Source organism: Taudactylus pleione, unplaced genomic scaffold (assembly GCF_031769625.1).
Source record: "Taudactylus pleione unplaced genomic scaffold, aTauple2 ptg000053l, whole genome shotgun sequence".
NCBI classification, from domain to species: Eukaryota; Metazoa; Chordata; class Amphibia; order Anura; family Myobatrachidae; genus Taudactylus; species Taudactylus pleione.
The window spans coordinates 13,811,150-13,837,887 of NW_028284455.1; the positions used below are offsets into that span (position 1 = coordinate 13,811,150).

At 40.4% G+C, this 26,738-nt stretch overlaps 1 protein-coding gene across 3 annotated transcripts in view; it reads left to right on the forward strand.

Annotated features, from left to right (window-relative positions):
- Positions 1-26,738, forward strand: part of KCNH8 (potassium voltage-gated channel subfamily H member 8) — a 543,344-nt gene that overhangs the window by 464,151 nt on the left and 52,455 nt on the right. For all 3 annotated transcript variants that reach the window (XM_088463391.1, XM_088463397.1, XM_088463404.1), the window contains one exon: positions 9,452-9,783. In XM_088463391.1, the coding sequence (XP_088319517.1) occupies positions 9,452-9,783 (332 nt within the window). The remainder of the gene's footprint in view (positions 1-9,451; positions 9,784-26,738) is intronic.

Below are 26,738 nucleotides of genomic sequence, written 5' to 3' on the forward strand. Positions count from 1 at the left end.
TAATATTGGGGAAAGAATATGATGATCTTCTTGACATCAGTGATGCCTATGACGATGATGAAATTGTCAATGTCAACTGTGTCAAAGATGACCACTGAGCCCTAGGCAAAAAATAAAAAAAGTATATGTAATATTTTAATTTGAAAACAATTTTAGGATGTTTGTGTCAGTTCACCAAGTTGCAACAAGAACAAAAAAAAGTAATGTTAAACTTTATATTTCTTTTGTGGGGACAATCCTCTAAAACAAATACTACCTGTAATAAAAAAACATATTCAGCCCCTCTCTTACAGCAGAAGTGTCTGGTGGTTTGTAAATTTTAGAATTACTTGCCCTTTTTAAAATCAAAGGTGTGGGTGGAGGGTCCAAGGACAAATCCATCCATCCTTTTATGAGATTGCTTGTTGGAATAGTTTTCAAAAAGGCCATTGTCTGTGCAGTTATCATGGATTCACATCCCTTACTGTTACATTTTAAATAAATAATAAATGAAAATAATAAAAATGAAGGCTGCATATTGCTAATGTAATGGTCTCCAGAACCCTGGCTGTCAGCACCCTGAACCCCCCCCCCCTTCCTACCTGGAGTGCCCTGAGAGGAGAGGGTGCTCTAATTGCTGACAGCCAAGTCTCTGTAGAGCAAAACAAAGAATGTAGAAGGCCAAATACTTGGTAGACCACACATGACTGATAAATCAAACATGGTGACTGGATTAGTGTCATTGGAGAGAGGAGGCTGCAAACTGTGTGTCATATTATGAACTGGCTATATCGGGCTCATTGTTGTTATGGGATTAGGCTGGTTATCAGTGGACACATAATTATAATTTCAACTTCCTGGAAAATACACTTTCAAAAATTATAATAGTGGCATCTTTTCCTTTCCCAGCTATGGCATATTCAGCCTTTCTGAAGGTGATTGAAGTGTAGTTTTTTTTCTTTCCTGATTCTCTGGGCCACTGTACAGTTTGCAAAATAATTATTTCCTTATTAAATGGATTTGGGTTGGAGTCTTACTAGTTGTAACAAGTTTTTGGCCTATAAACTTTGTATCTACTGAAGAAATTGAAAGACACTGTCTTGGTATTTTTGCAGGCTTAAAGTTACTGTCATATTCAATTCATACACGTAAATTAATGATTTTATAACCTGCTCATGAAACGGATCATTCCATAGTGGCGCTTTTTTTGATACATGACTGTCAATATTTGGTGTTGGATCCAAGTACCTGATCGAGACCTGCTCGCTAGGATACGTTCGCACGCAGCCAGCTGATTGTTTGCATTCTGCGCATGCATATGCATCTCAATACGCGTGCGCAAACTAGTGCGAGCGATCGGGAAGTGTACGCTCGCCGCCCATAGACAGCACTGCAGAATGAGTGATAGAAGAAGCCATTTGTAGGTGGTGACAGGGACTGGCCGCTAGAAATGGGGGAGTGGAGGTGCGAACACAGGCTTGCCTGAGCGTCTCAACGCCATTTCAGAGGCGTGCATAATTAAGAGGCAGCATCATAGTACACGTCACTTGGTTGTATTTCACACTGGAGCACTCGCAGTGCTTGCAGTAGGGTATGGTTAGCCACAAGCTCTGCGTTCGCTACCGATGGTACTCAATGTACTGATGGTTGCATACACTTCCTGGAGAGGACGTGCGCAAGTGGGTGTCTTGAGACAGGCTAGTGGGCATCTGCAAACACAGAGCGTTCGCACGCCAAGACATAGTGGGCGTGCTAATGCCTTGCCATGCGATCGCTTGCCATGCCAAAATTTGCATATGCATCTAGCGTGCGAACGCATCTAGCGAGCAGGTCTGAATCGACCCCCAAGGCTACTTTCATTGCTGAATTAGTGTTGATTTTCTTAAATTTATCACACAGCACTTTATGCTGAATTTCTCTGATGAGCAAAATTCAGTGCAACATCAATATGGGCCTGATCTAAAGAGGGACGCAAAGGCAATAACACATGCAATGGAGCAATTGTTTACCATTGTGCACATGTATAAGTCGGACTGTACGTGTGCAGCATTCACACTGCGATTACAGATGCACATAGGAATCCATCGCAGAGTGGGTGACAGGTTGCCAGCGTTTGGGGGTGGTGAGGGGGGTGGTCTGAGAAACGCAGGCATGTCTATCCATTTAAATGCCATTACATGGGTGTGCATAAAATAGCCACTGCGAGTGCATATGCACCTCTGCATGTCCGAAGAGCTCCCAAGGCTGCAGCAGGTCAGACCTGCTTCAAGGCCAAGATGGCCGCAGATGTACGGCGATGTTACCGATATTTACACAGGTATGCGTCATCGCATGCAGGTAAGAAGGCAGCAGTGGGCGTCCTTATGCTCAGATGATCTTTGCAGACATTAGCATATTTTCGCTGCTGTGTTGAGTGCATCTTTGAACCAGGCCCTATGTCGGAACAAATAAACTCCCATTCTGGATTGCTTAGCACTTCACTTTTGTAGCCATATTTCCTATAGCTAAACCATGGTTAGATTCATATCTCTTGCAAATTTGCTTGGTACCACCAGGAAGCAAAACTTTTCCTCTAGCTCTCTTCCATAACCTTCCAAGTTCTTTCATTTACATTCTCTTTTCAAAAAAGTTTTGCTCTAAATCATAATCATTATTGATGCCAAGTTTCAGTTCTAGAAAAGTCCATGATGAATTCAACTAGAATCCCATCTTTAGCCTTTCCTTCTTGAAAATGTAATGTTGCAAGGGGCAGTAGTCGCAGCACCAAAGTACCTTGAGTGGATGATACTTTAGTTGAGAGTGGTACAGATAACAGATGCGGAATGGACCAGAAAAGTAAAGAACAGGACAAGGGATCAGTAAGGTCCCTGCTTGATACAGTGGGAATACCTTACTTTAACAGGTATGTTTCCTCAGGGTAGAGTGGAGATCATCATTGGCACTTTTGGCCTAATATTCTGAGTTTCACCTATGAGTGCTTGCTATACCAGGTGGAAACTGCAACCTTAGTCTTGATTGTAAGGCCCATTGGCACCCAGAAAGAAAAGGAGCAGAAAGAAATAAAGACACACAGAAGGCTCTCACCACTAGAAACACACACCTGCAGTACTTTACCTCTGACCTATAGTACAACAATGAAAAGGACTGGGAAAAAGGGGAAAGTATCTGCACACTAATTTTGTGTGTAATCGTAAGGCCCCAAATCAAATCAAATCAGTCGTACATCTGAGTATGGGGGTGCAGCCCTAGACAAAAAAATGTAATCATGAAGTTAGGGGAGGAAAGAACGGGGTTGTATTGTTGGGCGAACAGAGAAAGTTGATTCACTAAAATATAACTTTTATTAACTATTGTCTTAAAATCTTCTCAAAGCAAGAGGGATAAAACAGTGAAATACACATAGGTCTAAAATAAAACAAATATAAATTGACAATATACGTGTTAGTGCAAAAGAAAAATAAATTGTGATAATGTGAACTATACACAATAAAAACGCAGGGTCCACTGATGTTTGTTATTGCCTCTAGAATAATATACTGTAGTAAAATGTATTGAGAGTAGATTGGAATATATCATTTAACTGGACCAGGGTGTCAATAGGTTGATATATTAAATAATGTTCACCTGTAATTGGTTATCAAATCCTATTCTTGTCTAAAATATAGTAAAATTACTTGCTAAACTCTCACTTGCCATTGGTGTATAACTATGAAAGGGGATCTAAGAATCAATTGTTGAATAATGAAAAATCAATAAACTATATAGTAGATCTCCCACAAGTTTGACTGAAACCACAGCATAAATGACAGACAGCAAGGGTTGATTTTTACACACAGAATACATTTGTGTTATATACACCTTATACACACAGCCTGCAGGTCATTTTATACAATATTTTCAATAATTTTGTGACTCAAGCAAAGTTTGTGTACAGAAATTAAATTCATTTATGTTTCATATACATCTTATACACACAGTCTGAACGTAATTTTATATAATATTTTTAATAACTTGTGCCTTAGACAAAGTTTGTGTAATTTGAACCATTAAAAATCAAACGTTTCATTATCTCAGTCATGCCAAACTTATTCTGTATTTCGGAATATTTGGATATGGGAGACTCAACCTGTATCTACACTAAGGGCCTGATTCAGAGCTGAACGCTCTGACCAGAGCGCTCGCTCTGAATCAGGGCCCTCCTACCTTTTTTTGGAGTGTCCTCATGGACGCTCGCATAGCTGTGGGTTACCACCCACAGCTATAGCGAGCGTCCATAATGATGGTCGCGATGGTCAAGACCATCGCGACCATCGGGCTTGCGATGGAGACCCTGCAGTAGGGTCTCGCTGCCGCAAGCCCTGGAGTGATTTTGGCTCACTCCCACACTAGTGACACTAGTGATGTCAGTGGGACCGGCTTGAGACGGTAGGCATTCCCATGGGAACCCCTCCTTCTGGCAGGCACGCCCCGATACCCCCACCAAAGGAGGTGTGCTGTCAATCAACATCGACAGCACGCCCCCTTTGGTGCGAGACCCGGAGCGATGGAGAGCCCGTCGCTCTCTGGGTCTTGCGCATACGCACAACGGAGCCCCCTCCATCGTGCGCATGCGCAGTGGGGGACATCGACCCGCTTGCCAGCGTACTGCTGCTCACGAGCGGGTCTGAATGACCCCCTAAGACCGGTATCCTATTAGCCACGGCTGTTTGCCACAGCTAATTACTGCCGACAAGGCTATCTAATTTTAAATCTGGGATTGTGTTTCACATGCATCAGGCAGGTGAAACGAAATCCCCTAAGTCAAACCCATTTTTTGTCCACGATGGCGAAAACACACAGGTTTCACAGACTCTGTGTGTTTTCTCAGGAATATGGGACACTTTTCTCATAAAAAAATGGGCTTTAATTGGATAGCTCGATAATTACCATCTGGCAAAAAATCATGTTAAAAGCCATTTTATTTTTTAATTAGAAAATTGTTGGTGGCTAATAGGGCTTGAACTGAAATAAAAAGAGAAGAGTTTAAGTGGGCAATCTTCAAGTTCATAGCAAAGACAGTGTTTTCAACATCATCAGTATCTATGTGAAGTGGCCTCTAAATCTGCCACTATTTGATTTCTGTGTCAGTTGCACAAAGGAACCTCACTTTTATTTATTTATTTTGTATTCTATACAGTAGCTGCCTCTTTCTACAGTGTTTGAATGCTGTGCACATACCAGAGAAATTCCTCCCAACCTGCCGCCTCCCAATCTCCCCCACCCCACCTTGCAGGACAATGAGGCCCTCGAATTGGAGGGTGGAATGACAGTTTCCAAAAAGTGGGACTATCGCACCAAAATGAGGACGGTTCTGCAATCATGAGGATCATTAGGAAAGCTGCTAAACTTCCTTCATTTACACAAGTTTTTTCTAGAATTTCTAACGGGTATAAGATCTTATGTGTCCACTGGAAGAGGATAAGCTCCATGCCCTCTGGCACTGTAGAATAGTGAAAGGACATTGCAGAGTTACTGGAACAAATACTCAAATGCAAAATCAAGGTCCTGAAAGAAATCTACCCAGAAAATGTTTCATAAAAGTTAGATGCTAAAGGGAGGCTTTAGGCATTTCATAGTTGCCAGCAATATTGATTGACTGACATTTTCAGTAAGGGCCTGGGTACTGTAGGGAACGTGACCTAATTGTGAAGGAGTGGTCACACCCCCTACAAAAGAATTTAAAAAATGTATTCACAGTGCTATGCACCCTGCAGACAGGGGCAGATCCAGGGGGTAGGGTGATCAGTGTGATCACTCCCCCCCCCCCCCCACATCATGCAGACACAGGAGACTGATGCTCAGCAGTCTCACTGAACCCACCACAGCCAAGCACACAGCAGTAGGTGCTGGGCTGGGGAGAGAGGTTGCAGCCACTGACAGGTAAGAAAGGGGGCAGTGGACCCGGGACCCCACCAGGCCGCTCCAACTAGCTTGGGCCCTGGTAATTAGTACATGCCCCCACCCCTCATTACACTAACATTACTCTTCAGCCCAAAATACAGAGAACCTTCTTACTTTTAGTCTTATCTTTCCTAAAAATAGAAAATCCATTTATGGCAAGTGATGCATCACCAATTTTAGGATTCGTTGCTGTAAATAATATGACGTTATGTTGGTGCAGTAAGTGTCAAGCAGTTCATCTAAGTTAGGTGGTAGACTGTGAATATTTATGTGAAGAACATTCAGTCCTTTTAGAATCTTTAATGTGTCACTGTGAACAATGGTGTCATTTGGAGAAAAGGAAGGACCAGTATTACTGTAGCTTCTATATTATCTACTAGTGATGGAAAGGGAAGGAATAGAAATGTAAATGATTAAATGTGTCATATTAAAGACATAAATGTCATACCTGTTGGATTTATGTCAGGATGGAGGATATGTTTTAACATTTGTCATCAACATTCACTTAGAACATAGGTTCTAAGTAAAGCATGCTTAACTACATAAAGGTTTTGTTGTACAGTTACAGTTAGAAAAGGAAGTCACAATATGACACAAATATACAGCTGGTAACATTTTCCTAATGTAGGAAATAAATGAGAAGACATGACAGAATATGCAAGAGATCTGAGGTTTGTCAATAAGTGGTGGATCATGGAGGCACCAGTACTGAACAGTACGCATGAGAGTGACCCAAGCCGAGCCTATCAGAGCCTAATGCTGTTTTTTGTCATCCACACAGTTGCCCACCCCCCATGACCCTTGATGTTTAAGCTACCAGTCTAGAATTAAAGTGTTAATGTTAGTAGCACTTTGGATACAGGGAACTATAGGGTTTTTATTTATTATTTATTTATTAAAAAAAAAAATAGCAAGGTGGCTGCCAGATAGCTGCAATTGTAGCTATCTTGCCTGTCATAACCACCTCTATTCTTTGGCACTGGTTTCTGGTTTATTTTCAGGAACTTATTACATCAGCGCCATTTGCATTCAGTACATCAAAAACATCAGGATAGCGACTTACATTCATTTGTATTTGAAAACAGTGGTTTTCTGGCAAGTTTTCAGAAATTTTACCTTTATTGCATGTGTTGATTTACATGTTAACTTCATGCTAAAGTGTCTGATATACTTTGCATCAGAAGAATAAACCTTCACACAAGAACAATTTTGAAAAAAGTTGTAATTTGGAACAATTTGTACTTCCTACCTTCAACACGACATCCAGATTGGCCCACCACCTCCCACTACTCCACAACCTGTATGTGTCTAGGTGTAGGTGAAATCTGTTAAAAGTTTAGACAAATCAAGGGGTGGAGGGAATGTGTTATTGGTTTACTGCATTTATGCAGGGGCATACAGAGAGAAAGGTCTATTTGCACTAATAAGACACCATTTATTATAAAATAAAAATAGAATAATCAGGGGGTCTGATGTTCACTAAAAAATACATATAAATTTATTAGTATATTTTATATGCAATGTATATTTATTCAGACTAGAATATGACTAGCCTTAATGTAAACATCAATATTTAGACATGTAACACATACATAAATACCGCATATAAAAAAATATATACAACCAATAATACAACTATAATAATCGCAATGACTCTATCAAGATCTCCATGTCTAATGTGAATAACAGTGTGCTTTTAAAAGGACTCAGTCCATATATTCATAAGATATTGCTCCTGGTTCTAAGCCACAGATGAAAATACAATTGGAAATATGAAAACTTGTATAATCACCGCTCTCCACTAATGTTAGTAGTCAGCACTCAATATGCTGTGCGGAAATAGCCAGTCCTGAACACTCCCCGTGCTGTAAAGAGAGGTGCAGCGGCTGCAATTGCACGCCGCCCATGTATCCACCTGCGGGAGTGGGCCTGGACCACAGATGCTGATGCTGGAAGTGGACACCAGTAGCCTCTATTTTCCAGATGGTATGGAGGATTCCCCAAGTGGACAACAACAATAAAAAGTATATGGCAACCAGTCCCAGCGATGGCAAAGGAGCGAATGCACTAAGATAACAATTGTCCAGTTGTGCATTCGCATAGGGCTTTGGATCCTCTAACCGGTTTCGCTCCTGTATAGAGGTGACAAGATGGGGGGAGAATGTACTAATTACCCTAGCTCGGGGTGGATGGAGGGCCAGGTGGGAGTCCAGGTCCGCTTTCCCCCCACCCATCCCCTCTTACCTGTCAGGGGACTCAGGTGGAAATACAGAGTGAACAGTATTATTTTTCTCCTCTTCTTGATCCCCATAGTCTGCAAGGTGAGTGCAACAGAGTCATCTGAATGCTGTTCTTGCAGGGATTCAATTTATTGTTTTTTGCCATTTGTTATGTCACAGTGTATTCACCTACACCCTTAGGGATTACCTTTTCCTGTGTGTGTTTGCCCTTTGTTGATCTGTATCTCTGTTTATTCCTGTACTGTGGTATGTCAATATGTTAAGCACCATCCGCTCTTGTGATTTCCCTGTGCTATGCAAAACTCTATACCTGTTTGTTTGTTCCACCAATTTTACTGGTAAAATATTCTGTGTGTGGCCGTAATGGCTTACTAAAACTCATTTAGTGGGCCCCCAGCTCATTAAGTTTTCACCACTGTTCTAGTGCAAGTTAGAGAATGAATATAAACTAAAACATTAGTTTTAATTCAAGCTTTCACATTTTAGCAATGTTTAAAAGTAACCATCATTGTGTTTATTTTGTGGATATACTTGTTTGTCACACACACCGGAGAAGTCTATATACTGTACAATCTTAAATATAATAATGAATGTAGGATATTGAAATGTTTAAATATATTTTTCAACATGTAACAAAATACTTTTATAGCTACCTTAACTTAAATTGTTCTCATTATATTAAATAATATGCGTATTAAGTGACAGGTTCAGCTATCAGTATATAAGGTTACCCTTAACATAATTCACATTGTAATGTTCATATAGATGCATTACTCACAGTGAGACTTAGAGATATAATCGGCCAGTAATTAATAATGGGTTCTCATTTGTTTGACCCTCTTTAGCCAAGTGAAGGAGTTGAGTTCATTGAGAAATCTGTAAAAGCTGATTGAAGAAGTTGCTGCTTTTTGTCCCTTAATGACTCTAAAGTCATTTGTCCCTCATACTGATAACGGAATTTGATATATACTGCAATAAACACATTGTGCTAAAGGCTAAATGTACAAAATTGAAGAAATAACTTCTAAAAACTATGCTGGCTAGTAATCTGTGGATTGTAACCGGAAAATAATAAACTTATATCCTATATATTAGTCTTTATAGTTCCTGAATTGAAACAGTATTGCAATTTTAAAGTCATTTACGTAGTATATCTTACATGTAATTGCCAATATTGTTTGATTTAACTACTCTGTCATTTTAAAGTGTTATGGCATTAACCTTTAAAATGAAAAATATAAAATGACTGTAAAACACAAAAAAGTTTAACATGCTAAATTTTGTATTTTCAGACAGAACCCAGGGGAAATGGCAGCATAAATAAAAGGCTATCGTTCATTGTGGAAGATGATGATGATGATACAGGGGAGGAGGAGCTTTCACCAATACGTACAAGGAACACAACATCTAAATATAAGAAATCTTCAAATAGCTCTCTAGGGATCAATTTGAAACCTTTTTCGGGAAATGCTCCATTTAAGTCACCAATGAAATCGTCTAATCTAAACATTGCAAAGACGAGGATGGAAAACGAATCCCATATTAACAGCAGAAGACGGGAAAAGAATCTAATGCTCCATCTTCCAACAGTTACAAGCCTTGGACCACCAGATTTAAGTCCCAGGTGTGTACTGCATACCATTCATTTCAATCCATCACTAGATTTAATAAAATGTTTGCAGAGCTAAAGTCCAAATGCTGGTCATTACACAATAAAACAATGTGCCACAATATTATGGGAGGGGAGGGGTCACATGCACCGGTCCCCCCTTGAATCCACAACTGGGTATTATGCCGTAAGTGGAAGAGTTAGTAAAAATCTTCCAGCACAGCTCATTCTACTGTATGTGAAGTAAATTACATATTCCTTGTGGCATGTCTTCTTAAGTATTCTAGTAACACACTAATTTGTGTATTGAAAGCAATTTTTATTTTACTGCTTGATTGTTGAGATAGAGAAAGTTTAAATGTAACTCTAAATTTTCAAAGAAGCCTTGGACTTGATTTTCCTTATGGATGTTTTTTTCTTAGCCTTTTATAAGTTTACTTATTTGATCCACTTAAGTTGGGTCTTGTTTCCCATCATTAACAAACTCCACTGTCTATAGCAATATATTTTCCTTGTTTTTAATATATGATTAAGGAGGGAAACTATGTATTTTGTAATACAGTATTTTGTATATATTTTAATAGATTAAAGGAAAGAAGGCAGAAATGATCATATTTTAAAAAATCTTGGGGGCATTTAAAATATGTTTTATAAATTAATCCTTGAGACTTTATGAAATTGCTTTTTCTGTATCCAAGCTGAGTATGTGTAGTGAAGATTTATTATTAGAGGTTTAAGTTAACACTGGTTGTGTAGTTGTGATTACATTTTTAAAGTGGCACATGTAAGCAAATCCCACTTGTTGTGGGGCTAATAAATGTCATATGAGTACTTGGAATATGAAAATAAGTATTTGTGCAAGGAGTTTAAAATCTTGCTTTAGTAATTTAATTGGCATGTAAGGTTGTACCAATTTAAGATCTTTATTTAGTTTATGGTGGAGAACTGTAGGCAGTGGCCTAACTGCTGTGGGTGCAAGGTGTGTTGCTGCTATGGGGCCCGGGTTGCCTGTCTCACATGGATTGGGCAACCTGGAGTCACCTGTCTGCCCAAGCTCAAGGCACACAGCCAGTCAGAGAAGGAAGAAGAGTGACCTCATGGGATTTTTAGTTTATCTTTTACTGCTCAGACTCTCATACAGTTAAAGATAAACTACAAACCCCATGAGGCCATTGAGTTATTTACAAAGATAACTGCTGTTAGAGCTAGCCAGCAGATGTCCATGTCCATGCTGTTTCTACTGTGTGTGCTTGTGTGCAGGAGCGTGGGTTTTATAATGATGCTTTCTACCACCAAGTGGAGGCAAGTGGCTGCCCAGGAACCCTCTCCCACCAAGGAGTTGTTGCTGCTCAGTGCTGCAGTGTAAGGTCCCAGGTTCTAACCACATAGTAGACACTTTAATTAAAATTCCATCAAATGGAGTGCAGAGCAGTATAAAGGCATGTAGAGGAGCATAGAGAGAAGTGGAGCAGTACAGAGGGATGTAGAGGAGCATTGAAGGGTATAGAGCAGTATAGAGGGATGTAGAGGAGCACAGATTGGCATAGAGCAGTATAGAGGGAAGTAGAAGAGTATAGAAGGATGTAGAGAAGTATAAAGGGATGTGAAGCAATAGGGGGTATAGAGCAGTATAGCCCTGCAGTACTGAGGATGTTTTTTTCATGTTGGGGCAAATGTGTGGGGTTTTATTACCTCTCAGTGCCAATGGGGGGGAAGCCTTTCAAGATTTTGCTATGGGGCCCACAACATTCTAGTTATGCCCCTGACTGTAGATGCTTAATTGAAATGTATATATTTTGTGAAAATTTCTTTTGTTACAGTATACTTCCATAGGCCATTCTGTTTTGAGAGTTGGTTGTAAATAGCATGTAATTGCTACTTTGTTTAACTCATTAATAAATTTTTTTGGTTGTTTGGATGCTAACTTTTGAAGTTGCTTCCTTAACTATCCTTATTTATCACTTGTTGGAAGCTTTGTTTATGAATATGTGTGTATAGAGTGTAGTACAGTATAATATGACTTAAATTGTTTATTTATATCGAAGAATGTGGTACATTCAGTATACAAGATTGGTGGCTGCTCACTCCCAAATATTTGCTCCTGTGAAATGATCTTCATTGTGTCTTTGACCCCACCAATGGGGTACCAGAATGGGTGCAAATATCATTTAGCAATTTCAGTGTAGCTTCTTGTTTGCATGTGTTGTAGGATTTACTACCAGTACTCCAAAATATATCCATATTGCTATACAGCAATATTGTAGTCTTCCTGTAGAGAGGCGTCCAATGAAGTCCATTTGCCAAACTTTTCCCCAATATATGGATCCCAGATCTTCTGTCAGGACATTGCATTGATTTAGCTGCTGACATTTACCACACTTTCATACAATGTATCTTGCTAGGAGCTAAGTAAGAGAAATCCCTTTCATTCTGACCCAGTTATAGGTACTTTCAGCTTACTGTATCTTTATCCTGATTGGGCATGAGCCCATTGTCCCAGATTTTAGAGCTCACACTTATCTTCTGCTGTAAATTTATCTATGCATTTGTGCTAGGGAATCCACAAATTCATTGTTGGTCAATATAGTCTGAGCATCCATGTGTTTTACTCTATTACTCAGTTGGTGCTATGAAATGAGATGTATTCCCAAAGATCAGGACCTCCAAAAATAGGCTTGCTTTTGACCTGCAAATCATCTTGCCTCAGTGTGTAAATCTATGTGGTCAGTCCTTTCTATATAATTCAACTGTCAATGATCACAGAACCTGTTGTTTCTTCAATGCACACAGCCACTGCTTTCAGCTATGCATATTGACTTGAACCACCACTTTCTGTTTCATGTAGTATAGCCTTTTCAATGGGTTGGTATGCTGCTGCTGTCCAACCTCAGCCTTTGGTGGTTAAATGGGAGGATCCACCAATGAACTACTAATTTCTTGTCATCTATTATTAGTTTGCATATGTTCCCGCTACATTCACTGGTCCTCCTCCTACAGTATTTGAATGGGGGAAGTTCAATATCAGTGGCTTCAAACTAAATCATATCAGTTAACTGCGTGCTGATTGCAGATGGTTCTTGTGATTATATTCCTCATCTTTCTGACAAGTACCACTTTCATTTCTGTAAAGTTGGCTTTTGTGCCACAACTGTCTCCTAGTCTCCAGGTCTCCTGCTTGACACAGCCAGCAATTGGTAAATCAGTTCTTATTTTTACAGACTGAAGCTTAATTGTGCTGCCAGCAATTGACTCTTTAGTGGGGAATATCTTTTCTGCACTGGTAAGAACTGCTTAGATCAAAATCCAATGGATGATTTTCTCTATCCACCAGAGGGGACATTTTGTCAAAGACTCTAAGATTTTATAAATTATTTTAATTTGCTTTTGGGGACTGCAATAGCTGGATAGTGTCCGATACAGGTTGAAGAATAGTTCTGTGCTATCCAGACCTTAATATGCCCAGAAACTTTACAGTCTGTTTTGGACCTTGAACCTTGTCTTTGTTCACCATCTACCCCCGACTATGCATGTAATTTATTAACAAATTTGAGGTCAGCAGCAATTTGTTCCACTGTAGGCCAAAAACAATGATGTCATCAGCATAATGAAAGTGGGAGGCCTTGTGTTTGCACATTGGTAGCATGTCGCTAGCAACCAATCCATGAGAGATTGTAGTGCTATGAATAAATCTCCTGTGATCAATGTGTACTGTTGTCCATCCAAAGTAAATACAAATTGATCTTGACAATCAGGAGCAATTTGGATAGAAAAGAAAGAATTAGCCAAATCAATGAATACATGCCACTTACCAGCATGTTGATCCTGACACTCAGAATATAGACACCGGCATCCTGATTGCATTACAATGCTGACACCTACCAGTAAGTAGGCTAACCCTAACCCTATCTCTAAACCCACCTCTCCTTTCTTGCAGCCTAAACCGAACCCTCCCCGCAGCATAAACCTAGCCATCCCCCTCACAGCATAACCCTCTCCCTAGTGCCTAACCCTAACCCTCCCCCTAACCCCAATACTTACCTTTGGGATGTCAGCAGTCAGGATGCTGGCACCGGTGTTTTAACTGCTATTGGTATTCTGGCACCAGCATTCTGAATGCTGACATCCTGACCACTGGGATCATAACAATTCTGTAGCTTCCATCTGGTTTCTTCACAGGGTATACAGGGTTGCTAAATGGACTGTCAGCTTCCTAGAACACCACAGCAGCTACCAGGGCCATACATCAGACCAACATTCCCTAAAACATCCAACTGTCCAACTTATCTGTCCAACTAAAACAGTGCTCCACACATCAAAACAACTTTTTCAATTACACCAGCCAACCAGCCACATTTTTCACCAGACCAGCCAACTTCTCTCCAACTTGTGATGTCACAGAAGTAGGTGGACAGTGTTTGGATGTCATGTCTGCTTGCAGTTATGTCCCGGGGGGATCTGTGTGGTAACCCCCCTGCATGCACCTCATCTCTCTTGGGCTCACTGCACTGCACCTCATTGCATTGCTTATTTGACAGGTCATATCTCTGGTTCTATGGGGGCTAGCCCTGGCCCCTCCTTTTCCAGTGGTTACAGGGGGTGCTTGCCAGAGATCATGGGCCGAACCTATATAATTTCAAAGCCTGGGACCTGGAAAAACAGCATTGTCCAGTTGAAAAATCAACTATTAAGCACAGGAGGGGAACCAGCCAGCCCTCTTAATATGGCAAATATTAATCCTCCTCTGTATCCATGTCCCCCACTTGGGGATAAAGCCATATAGTTTCACTCTTGAGGATGCTGGATTTTGCACTAATTCCCAATGACTGCTGTGTGTGACAGCTCTGGAACTGCTGGCCAGAGAAACTTGTACCGCTTTGACTGGTCATATCTCCAGTTCTAAAGGGGTTAGAGGCTCCAAAAGATATCCTCTGGTAGCCCTGACTCTTTCCTTTTATATGGTATTAGTGGCCTGCCTGGCCAAGATTATGGGCCTGATATATAGCACTTCCAAGCCAGGACTCCAGCTGTGCACTTACCCGAACTTAGTGCACTGCTGGATGCCTAAGTTGGTCCACTATGACTGGTCATATCTCCGGTTCTAAGGGAGATAGGGACTTGAGAATAGTACCCCCTGGTAGCTCTGGTGGGGATCCTCATTTAATAATACTGACCATGAGGACCTGGAGAGAGACAGCGCAGCACCAGCAGCGCTGATCCTCTCCTCCCGCTGAGCCACTACCAGCGACAGGGATCCCGGGCTGTAAGGGGCATCACAGCCAGCATACAGTGGTGAAGAAGTAGACGGACACTACCTGTCAGTGTCTGCCTACTTATCATTCAGTTGGGGGGAAAGTTCCCCCTACACTAGAATGATTATTTGGGCAAAATCAAACATGTTTGATTTTACCAACAAGTTGGACCAAAAGTTTACAGCCATTTTTGACGTGTTGGAGCAATATAGTTCTAGTGTATGGCTAGCTTTACACTGTTTCACTAAGTTCTTTCAATCCACCTTGAATTCTGTATTCAGATTGACTGGTTCTGCTGGTGGAGGTATGTATCTGGTGACTATTTTGTATTACCTCTGATTACCGGATTCATTGCAAACATAGTATAGGATTGGGTAGTTCAGATGCCAATACATCAATGGTAAAAAAGGGTCCTTTACAAATTTGTAGTCTGCATTGAACATGGGCCGCCCATGTCTGCATATCTCCTAAACCTATAACAGCAACCTAAATGTGTTGTATCCTAGATCTATCTAAATCTATTGAGGACTGACACACATCCCAATTATCCAATACATGCCCACTGCTATATCGAGTCTTAGCTGTTTTGGAACCAGAACTGATGGGTGATCATATCCTTTTGGAGCCTATGACCTATGGAGCCTCTAACAAAATGCATCTGGTCACAGTCTTACTCTTGGATCATTACACAATGATCCTAATACTAAACTTTCATTATTTGTAATAAACATACCATCTGCTACTTCTTACACAACTTTAACATCCAAGCAAGTAGATGTTTCCGTGGGCTCTGTCTTTTGAGGTCTCTGAACAGAGCCAGCTGCTCTTTAAGGTTTATACAATCCTTTTCAACTTTGTTTTAAGTTTCCATCTCCTTCATCATAGCCCAGACACAGGCGATTAACATTTACCCTACCGTTGTTGGGTAGAACTATAGCATGTAAAGTCAAGGTCACCACCACCTGGCAGGGGTTGGCCAAGCGCACTGGTGCCACATATTTTGTGGCTTGTCTGAATCATAGAGTCCAGGCCCCAGGACTTGCAGGAAAATATTCAGATGTATTTTGACTATATCCCCCTCTTTTGAATAAGTGTGGAAACATATTTATAACTGTACTGTCTATTTTCTATATTATCTATGATGTATACATTAATAACAGTTTAATATCAAACAAGGTTTTAGTCCTAATATGATAACAATCAATGAACACAACAACCAATATTACTCCTACAAATATACATTTCTTATGCAAATATATCTCCTATCTCCTGAGAGCAGTGCCATTTATGATACTAGAGGTCACATTACATCCAAGTTGATATACTGTAATTCACCACAAGAAATAGACAAACATAAATATAAATAAATGTTGTTTTTATTTACTTAGCTTTGTATTTCAGCATGAACTATCCATCAGAAATTCAATATACAGTATTCCAGAGAGTCCTTTGTCATCAAAACACCAGTATTTATAGTCTGTAGAACCTGGACAGTATGATACAGTGCATCTGGAAAGTATTCACAGCACTTCACTTTTTCCACATTTTGTTATGTTACAGCCTTGTTCCAAAATGGAATAAATTCATTTTTGTCCTCAAAATTCTACACACAATACCCCATAATGACAATGTGTAAAAATATTTTTTGAGATTTGCTCAAATTTAATAAAAAAAAACCCCACTAAGAAATCACATGTACATAAGTATTCATGGCCTTTGCCATGAAGATCAAAATTGAGCTCAGGTGCATCCTGTTTCCACTGATCATCCTTGAGATGTTCCTACAGCCCAATTGGAGTCCACTTGTGGTAAATTCAGTTGATTGGGCATAATTTTGAAAGGCATACACCTGTCTATTTAAGGTCCCACACTTGACAGTGCATGTCAGAGCACAAATCAAGCATGAAGTCCAAGGAATTGTCTGTAGACCTCTGAGACAGGATTGTCTCGAAGTACAAATCTGGGGAAGGGTACAGAAAAATAATCTGCTGCTTTGAAGGGCCCAATGAGCACAGTGGCCTCCATCATCCGTAAATGGAAGAAGTTGAGAACCACCATGACTCTTCCTAGAGTTGGCTGGCCATCTAAACTGAGCGATTGGGGGAGAAGGGCCATAGTCAGGGAGGTGACCAAGAACCTGATGGTCACTCTGTCAGAGCTACAACATTCCTCTGTGGAGAGAGGAGAACCTTCCAGAAGGACAACCATCTCTGCAGCAATCCACCAATCAGGCCTGTATATTAGAGTGGCCAGATGGAAGCCACTCCTTAATAAAAAGCACATGGCAGCCCACCTGGAGTTTGCCAAAATGCACCTGAAGGACTCTCTGGTCTGATGAGACAAAGATTGAACTCTTTGGCATGAATGCCAGGCATTATGTTTGGAGCAAACTAGGCACTGCTCATCACCAGGCCAATACCATCCCTACAGTGAAGCATGGTGGTGGCAGCATCATGCTGTGGGGGTGTTTTTCAGTGGCAGGAACTGGGAGACTAGTCAGGATAGAGGGAAAGATGAATGCAGCAATGTACAGCGACATCCTGGATGAAAACCTGCTCCAGAGCGCTCTTGATCTCAGACTGGGGCGACGGTTCATCTTTCAGCAGGACAATGACCCTAAGCACACAGCCAAGATATCAAAGGAGTGGCTTCAGGACAACTATGTGAATGTCCTTGAGTGGCCCAGCCAGAGCCCAGACTTGAATCCAATTGAACATCTCTGGAGAGATCTGAAAAAGGCTGTGCACTGATGCGTCCCATCCAACCTGATGGAGCTTGAGAGGTGCTGCAAAGAGGAATGGGCGAAACTGCCCAAAGATAAGTGTGCCAAGCTTGTGGCATCATATTCAAAAAGACTTGAGGCTGTAATTGCTGCCAAAGGTGCATCAACAAAGTATTGAACAAAGGTTGTGAATAGTTATGTCCGTGTGATTTCTTAGTTGTTTTTTTTTATTACATTTGCAAAAATCTCAAAAAAACTATTTACACGTTGTCATTATGGGGTATTGTGTGTAGAATTTTGAGGACAAAAATGAATTTATTCCATTTTGGAATAAGGCTGTAACATAACAAAATGTGGAAAAAGTGAAGCGCCGTGAATATTTTGTGGATGCACTGTATATCCTTGTTCCCATGTGGGGCTACCACATACTTTATTTGACTATCTTTTTCATAGAATGTTGGCTCCACCACGAGCATTTGTAATTACTTAGTAAGGTAATATAGAGAGAAAAACACGTGTATGGCATAAGCAAGAAATAATCAGCATCAGCTCATATAAATACACTCAAGGACAATAGGATAAGACATACAATACATCTTTCTGTGCATGCCAGTGTGAGAGCAGTGGATGCTCAATACCTGATATAACTCACTACATCCTCCCTATGACAATGTTTACCATAAATGGAATGTATAACCAAGAACATTTCAGAGATTCATTTAACCCTTTGGTCACAATAATTTACTGTAAATATGTTAGAAGAGGATGATCTTCACTGCTTCACCTTACCTACATTTATTCAGGAAATTTATGGATAATACTTTTTAAATAAAAAAATATACTGTAAGTAATAAACAATTCTGAGAATCTCCACAACCTTAGGTTTTGTTTGCTCTTGATGTACTCTTTGCTGTTGATGCACCACTCATGCAGTTCCACCATTGCTTGTGAATCATGCACTTCACTAATAATTTTTAAAGAGCTTGAAGTCCTCTTTAGACCATTTTGTTCATTTTAATGATATAAGGACATAATTCAATGTAGTCTTCAGTTCCTCTATTTTAATACAATAAACATTGACCCTGCAGTTATAGCACATATGAATAAACAATGCTGTCTGTGAGTACAATTGACCCTAATATATTTATAATTAATCTGTTTTCAGATTATTGTAATATTTACTAATTGTGCAGTTAATTCAATAGTTTAATTAGTAAATAGGACATTTGAAGAACAATTAATTTACTGACAAGGTAGTGGATAAATAGGTGAAAGAGTCTCCCAAAAGGGTTGATAAAAATTAATATACAGAGGGATTATATTAATTAATATAAAGAGGTATTTAAACATGCATGAGCTATCCTAAATTTGGAAAACTTAAGGACCAAGTAGGCATTGAGGTTATCAGGGATACTAGAGATTAAACACAATTTGTATGTTCCTATTTAGTATTCACTAAATATGGAGGTAAATGTTTCATGGAGACGGCTGGCAAAATTTGGCCTGTCATTAAACACAAATAGATATAATTTGCACTGGACCACCACCATTTATGTATGCAGCAACATATTATGGAAGGAGTATATAGAGAAGTAGATAACAGGTTGAGCTGGGAGCTGCATTATCCTATATAATAATTGCTATAAGTATCTTCACTCTTAGTTATTTATGTATGAAGATGTAGCAAGGTGTTATTGGTAAAATTAATACATACTGTTGGCACATGAACTGGCTTTACCCAAACAATTATAAAATAAAGTTTAAAAATAGAAATTAGAATATTTTGGGGGCGTGGCCTGGCAGCCATCAGGGACGGAAGTGTGGCTTAAGAGCTCCTGATAGCCCTTCTCTAAAACTGCCTACTGCTCAGGTTAAAGGCATCTTACTGCCAAATATTTACTTTCCCCTGCGTCTCTCACCCTGAGAGAGGCCAGCAGAGGTGTCTGCGGTGCCTGGGTGACCTTCCCTGCCTCCCCGAGTGCTGCGGCCTACCTTCCACCCTGCAGCCGGGACCTAGATTTCAGAGGCCCTCCGACTTCCATAGCTGCGCTGCCGCGAGTGTCCACCTGCTGCCTTCAAGCTCAGGGGCAGCAGACACATATCTAAAGGTACCCTGGGGACTTACCTAAGTTGTTGGGAGTTCCCCATATCAAGACCACAGTGTGGGGGACGCTGGGCTCCGGAGCCCCGGGACGACGCCATCTTGGTTTTTTTTTTCTGCAATATTCCCCATAGAAACAGAGCTTGTATGAGGTGTGAGCTCCCTCTGGTGGCCGAAAAGTATATTACATGGTACACTAATGCAGTTCTCTATGCCTGATGATTAAATTCTCTGTCCTGTCACCCTGATATCTCAATGGCCTAACACTTTTCTGAGTTAAGTGGAACATACATTCACGTGATACCCATTTTTATTCACTTTATTTTTTTTTATCGTGAGAGATTACGCTGGATTTTACTATGGGCCCGAAAAAAGTTAAAGTCTCTAAATCTGTCTCAAAAATAGCCTTTTTCAAACCCTCTCCTCAAACTGTTAAAGCTATCGGGATGGAGACGTTGGCTCCCCAGAAAACTAAATTGACTACTCCATCTAATGCAAGTTCCTCCCCCACTCATACCGATTCTGCACCGAGTTCCCCTAAAGATTGTGACTCTCTCACAGTCGGCACCATGAAACTACTCCTCTCACAATTTAAAGTAGAGGTTGCTGCGGAATTTCGTGCTACTCTTCAAGCTTGTCAACAGTCAATTGACGACCTCGGTGATCAAACAAATAACCTTGAAAATAAAATGGAGGAGGTAGTCGGGTCACACAATGACCTCATAGTTCAGCATGAGTCTCTCCAAACTGAAATTACTGCTCTTCGGGAGAAAGTCGGAGATTTGGAGGACAGATCAAGACGCAACAATATTAAACTCCGAGGAGTTCCTGAAACTGTTCCCCATAGTGGTCTCCACGAATTTACGTTGAATTTATTTCGGAAGCTCCTGCCTGAAGCGCGATCAGATGACCTTCTTATTGATCGCATTCATCGACTCCCAAAAGCCAGAAGTGCTCCGAAGGGTGCATCTAGGGATGTATTAATGCGGATGCATTTCTTTCATATGAAGGAGGCATTATTGAAGGCAGCTAGACCTTCAGAGGAATCAGCAGCGGCTTTGAAAGGCCTCCAATTATTTGGTGATCTCTCTCAAGCAACATTGGCAAAGAGACGCTCCTTCTATCCAATTACTAGTGCCCTCAGGAGAGCTAATATACTTTATCGATGGGGTTTTCCTACCAAACTCCTAGTGTCACGTGATGGTTCCACAGTCATAATTACAAACCTGGATGAAGGGTGGAAAACCCTATCTAGGTGGAACATTGCTGGAAATTCTTTTGATTCTTCATCCAATCAAAACCTGCAGAAAGACTGATCTATAGCGGGATTTCAAGCATAAGTACACATTATAATTTTCTTTCTGCTGTATGCTACTATATATAGTCTGAGAAAGTTTTGTGAGTATTTTGAATGTCTTAGTCTATTCAGAGTGGCAATAATGCATTTTCACTGTATTATTTTACTCGAATTCTAGTATATGTTTCATTTACAAGTAGGCCAGTTACTTATTTAAATTTTTGTATGTATCATTGGATACGTTTTTTTTTATATGTTACCAAGTTTTGTATGGCCATGTTCTCCTAGGGGGTTACACTTGGGTACTGTTTATTTACGGGTAATGTTTCCTGCCCCTTCCCCGTAAATTCGGGGGGGAGGCTGAAACTACGTGCTATCTTTTTCACATAATTGCATTGCCTGAGTGATCTCGTTTGTATGTAAAGATATGGTTATATGCTTGGTTTATTTATAGTGTTAATTAACTGTTTCGTTTATGGGTGACGGGGATAGGCTACTACCCCCCAATCACAAATTCCTAAGAGTCGTAGTTTTTTACACGACTCTTGTTGGCTCCAAGTGGGGTCGTTTATGTTCTCTTATACCCCTTCTAATGTCTGCTGTTCTTTTTTTCCTTTTTATTTTCTTTTTTATCTATGTTACCCCGTTATGTGTTTCTCTTTTCCCCAGCCAGATTTGCAATCCCAGGATTGTTATTTTGATGTTGGTCACTGCACAGTATTTTACACCTTGTCTGTATAGATATGGTTAATTTATTATCAATCAATGCGAAAGGATTGAACTCTCCCCAAAAAAGAAATTTAGCACTGCGGTATTTTTCTAAGGTTAAAGCCCACATTGTTGCGATTCAGGAGACGCATTTTCAACAGTCTGCCCCTCCAAGATTTAATAACATCAGATTCCCTCATTGCTACACAGCTAATGGGCCTCAAAAGAAAGCAGGAGTAGCCATCCTTATTTCTCAACATTACGCATTTACACTAACCTCAAAATATGCAGACCCACAGGGAAGGTATCTAATTCTAGTGGGATTACTAGATAATGTTGAGGTTACTATTGTCTCATGTTATGTTCCAAATACAGGGCAATTGGCCTTCTGTAGAAAATTCTGTTTGACTTTACAAAAACACTCTAAGGGAGCATTATTGCTCCTCGGAGACTTTAATATGGTCCTGGATCCAACCATGGATAGATCCCATTCAACAACTTCCCGTTCAAATAGACCACAGGAGTTTTCTAAGGGTTTCCAGCAGCTTTTAGTAGAGCACGGGTTGTTTGATGCCTGGAGAGCAAAACACCCTACAGTAAGAGATTATTCCTTTTATTCGAATGTCCATAGGACGTATTCCCGGATAGACTTGGCCCTATGTGATAGATGGACCTTATCATCTATTAGTAGTATCAATATTCTTCCCATGACTTGGTCAGACCACTCCCCCCTTTTTGTTAAATGGGATATAGGGAATAGGAGAGTAATCCCGGGCCCGTGGAGACTAGGTAATCACCTGTTGACTCAGCCGGAGGCTCATAAAGCAGTTCAGGAGGCTCTTTCTATTTTTCTTAGTACCAATAAGCCGGAAGAAACTTCCATATTTAACTTTTGGTGCTCATTGAAGGCAGTTATTAGAGGTTCAGCAATTCAAGTTGCGGCTCGGCTTAAGAGAGAATATAAACAACAGTATGAGAAAGTGGAAGTTGAGGCAGCGCAAATTGAAGAAGCTCATAAAGCAGACCCCTCTAATAAAATATTATATAAACAACTCCTCAATGCTCGAGAAAGGGTGAATGTCTTCTCACTTAGAGAAGTACAGCGTAATATTGCCAGATTAAATCAAAAGTTCTATGTATTTGGCAATCGAGCAAGTCGACTGTTGGCTAATAAATTACGTGGACGAAGGGCTAGGGGGCAGATACAGAGAATCTACAATCACCATGGGGCTAAAGTATCGGACCCTGTAGAGATAGCTAATGCTTTTGCAACCTATTATGCGCAACTTTATAACCTCAAAGATGACCCCAATATTGCCCAACCAACGGCAGCCCTTATTGAGCAATTCTTGAGTGGGCTTTCTCTCCCGAAATTGTCTTCTGAGGCTTGTCTGTCCCTTAGCACTCCTTGGACTCTGGAGGAAATAGATGTAGCCATTAGTAAAATGCAATCAGATAAGGCTCCAGGTCCGGACGGCTATTCTGCCAACTTTTACAAAACATTTAAAGCTGAGCTGGCTCCGGTTTTGTTGTCTGTGTTCGGTGAAGCAACGGAATCTAAGCAATTCCCTGAAGAAATGCTGGAGGCACGTATAATTGCCATACCAAAACCCGGCAAAGACCCTAATGCTGTAGCTAATTACCGACCTATTGCTTTGCTGAACACAGATGTCAAGTTGTTTGCCAAAGTGATTGCTAGTCGCCTGTCTTGGCTGTTGCCGGTTCTCATTAAACCGGATCAGGTCAGATTTGTGATGCACAGGCAAGCCCCAGACAATACACGTAGAGTTCTCAATATTATAGAATATTATGACTACCGTAGGGAGCCTTTATTGATCCTATCGCTTGATGCCGAAAAGGCGTTTGACCGCCTGCACTGGGGTTATTTGATGAAGGTTTTACACAGTTTCGGTTTCCAGGGAGGTATTTTAGATTCCATTTCGGCCCTATATACTTGCCCTTCTGCGAAGGTATTTGTAAACGGTTGTCTATCTGACAAATTTGACATAACCAACGGCACACGTCAGGGGTGCCCACTTTCGCCACTCATCTTTGCGCTTGCCATTGAACCTCTGGCGGAGATGATCAGAACCCTCAAATCCATACATGGTCCCTTGCTCTGAGGTTTCTCCCATAAAATAAACTTATTCGCAGATGATATTTTACTGTGTTTACTCCTTCCAGCATTGCATGCCATTTTGGATCAATACGCAGCAGTGTCCTTTTACAAACTCAACACAGCAAAGACAGAAGCCCTCCCTCTTAACATCCCAACTGTAATTTTGGAGAAACTACAGGAGACGTATAGATATACATGGAAATCTAGGTCCCTCAAATATCTGGGGGTGCATCTAGCTTGAGACCATGATCTTATTGATTGTAATTTTGGGCCCCTCTTGAAAGCTTATGAAACTTTAACAAAAGAATGGATGCTACATGAGGTGTCCTGGCTAGGAAGGATTGCGGCTGCAAAAATGGTGCTGCTCCCGAAACTAATGTATTTATTTCGGACCATTACTAGACCCCTATCCAAATCCATATGTAACAAATTTTACCAAATACTAACTAAATATATTTGGAAGGGGAATCAACCCAGAATAGCGAGAAATACCCTCTCCCTCTCTAAGGAGACAGGCGGAGTGGCCTTCCCAGACTTGGAGAGATACCATTCAGCATGTATACTTAGCCAGGCCAGGGACTGGTTCATAATAGACTCTCCCAAACCCTGGGTAATTATTGAAAGGGAACTTATGCGCCCCTTTCCCCTTCCTGATCTATTCTGGCTGCCCTCTTCTGAAATCTCCTTCAGACCGGGATTCTGTAAAGCAGTCCAGACTACAATAGTATGTTGGCATACCTGTGTTTCCTTAGATGAAGAGATTTCCCTGCCTTCTCCTAATCTGTCTCTCCGATCAATAGCCAATTTGATCCCTGATATGCACTTAGGTTCCTGGGCGAAGGTGGGCCTCTCTTCTTTGGGGGATGTATTCGCGGGGGAGGATTTGGCTTCTTTTGTGTCCCTTCAAACGCAATTTGGTTTAACGAGGCAGGACTTTCATAAATATTTACAGCTGAGACATTGGTTGCACAGTCACCTCCCTTCTCCACTTAAAAAACCTGCCTTCCCATCACTGCTGCTGACTCGCCTACGATCCTCTAATCACAAAGGTGGTATATCTTGCTGGTATCAGTATCAGATAATGTTAATGTTAAAAAAAAAAGGGAAACTTCCGTGTCGGCTTAGGTGGGAGAGGGATCTGGCTGTGAACCTTTCTGATGAGGACTGGAATCTTATTTTTCGTTCCAGTTTTACTATATCCAAATGTATCAACCATTCAGAAATGTATTACAAATTACTTCAGATTTTACTCCTGAAAGGCTGCATAAGATCTGGCCCTCTGTCTCGCAATATTGCTGGAGAGGTTGTGGTTTGGTGGGAGACATCTTTCATGTCTTTTGGTCCTGTCCTCTACTTCGCCCCTTGTGGAATGCAGTATTTTTTATGATTAGTAAAATAGTTGGTGTAACTATTCAGGCGGAGCCTCTAGTTGCCTTATTCCACTTCTATCCTGGGGAATTATCACGTGGCGAGAGATATATTATGGGTCATGTGCTGATTGCTACAAAAGCTACAATTGCTCAGGGGTGGAAGACAGCCTCTCTCCCCAACATCACAATCATAGAAAACAAGATCCATAAGCATTTTGTTTTTGAAACAACAGGTGAGAAATACTCCTCCTCCGTCAATTCCATCCATATGAAATGGTTTAAATGGGGAGAATATAGGGAAAAACAAGGCCATTCCACCATTTATAGTGTTCCGGTTGTTCCCGGTGTTCTCTGTTCACCTCACGCAGATCCGGGGTAGCTCCATTAACTGAATATTTAGTATTTTGTCTATATGTGTTGTGAAGTGTTTTATAAAACATTTTTCTTGTCCTAAAAAGTTTAAGTATCAATTATATGTACAAGGACCAAGATCGATTGATTTATATTGTGATATGCTATATGTCTGGCTTACCCCTTTTCCCTTCTTTTTCCTTCTGTATCCCCATTTCTTTGTATTAAACTTTCAATAAAAACTATTATGAAAAAAAAAAAGAAATTAGAATATTTTTCTATCTGTCTCTGCTATTGTCATTCAGAGATGGTGACAACAGTAAGAAGATTGTGAAAGTGCATGTACACCACAATCCTTTCTTGCTTCCCTGATTTTTGTATGGAGAATCTTTTACTGAAGAAACCTGGCAAATTATTTTTTTCTGCAGGTTCTATAAAGGTAACCCTTTGATGTATTGGGAGAAGATCTATTTCCAAAAAAAAAGGATTATTTCCAATTAAAAAATAGACCTGTTTGTTATTAGAGATTGTGCTATTTTACTACTGGATATACTTCTACAAGCTACACCATATTCAATGACTATGCATTTATGAAAGACCTGTAATTTTCTCTACTTAACCCCTAATCTGAATAAACATGTGAGGCTTGGAGTCTTTTAACCTCCTGTACCTGTTTGTCAACCATCCCCTATAAAATAATTACAAATGCATACATGTTACCTTAAATTTGTTCAGATTTAAATTTTTCATAAAAATAGATATAACTCAACATCAAAGAAGACATAAGGATATATTAAAATGATCCAACATTTCTTTGTTGAAAAAACATGTGAACCGCTATATGGCCGTTGCCATGAGTTATGATTTCTCAAAGTCACGTGTCATGACTGTATGCATTCTGTGTGCCCTGGGTAAACTGTGCTCACGATAGTATGAGTAATAACCTGGCTGTGACCATGAGTTGAATTATTATAGTTCTCACAAAATGTATATTTTATGAATGTCTGTTTGGTATGAATTGCTAGTTTCAAAACTGTGTCTGCATTGCGTATC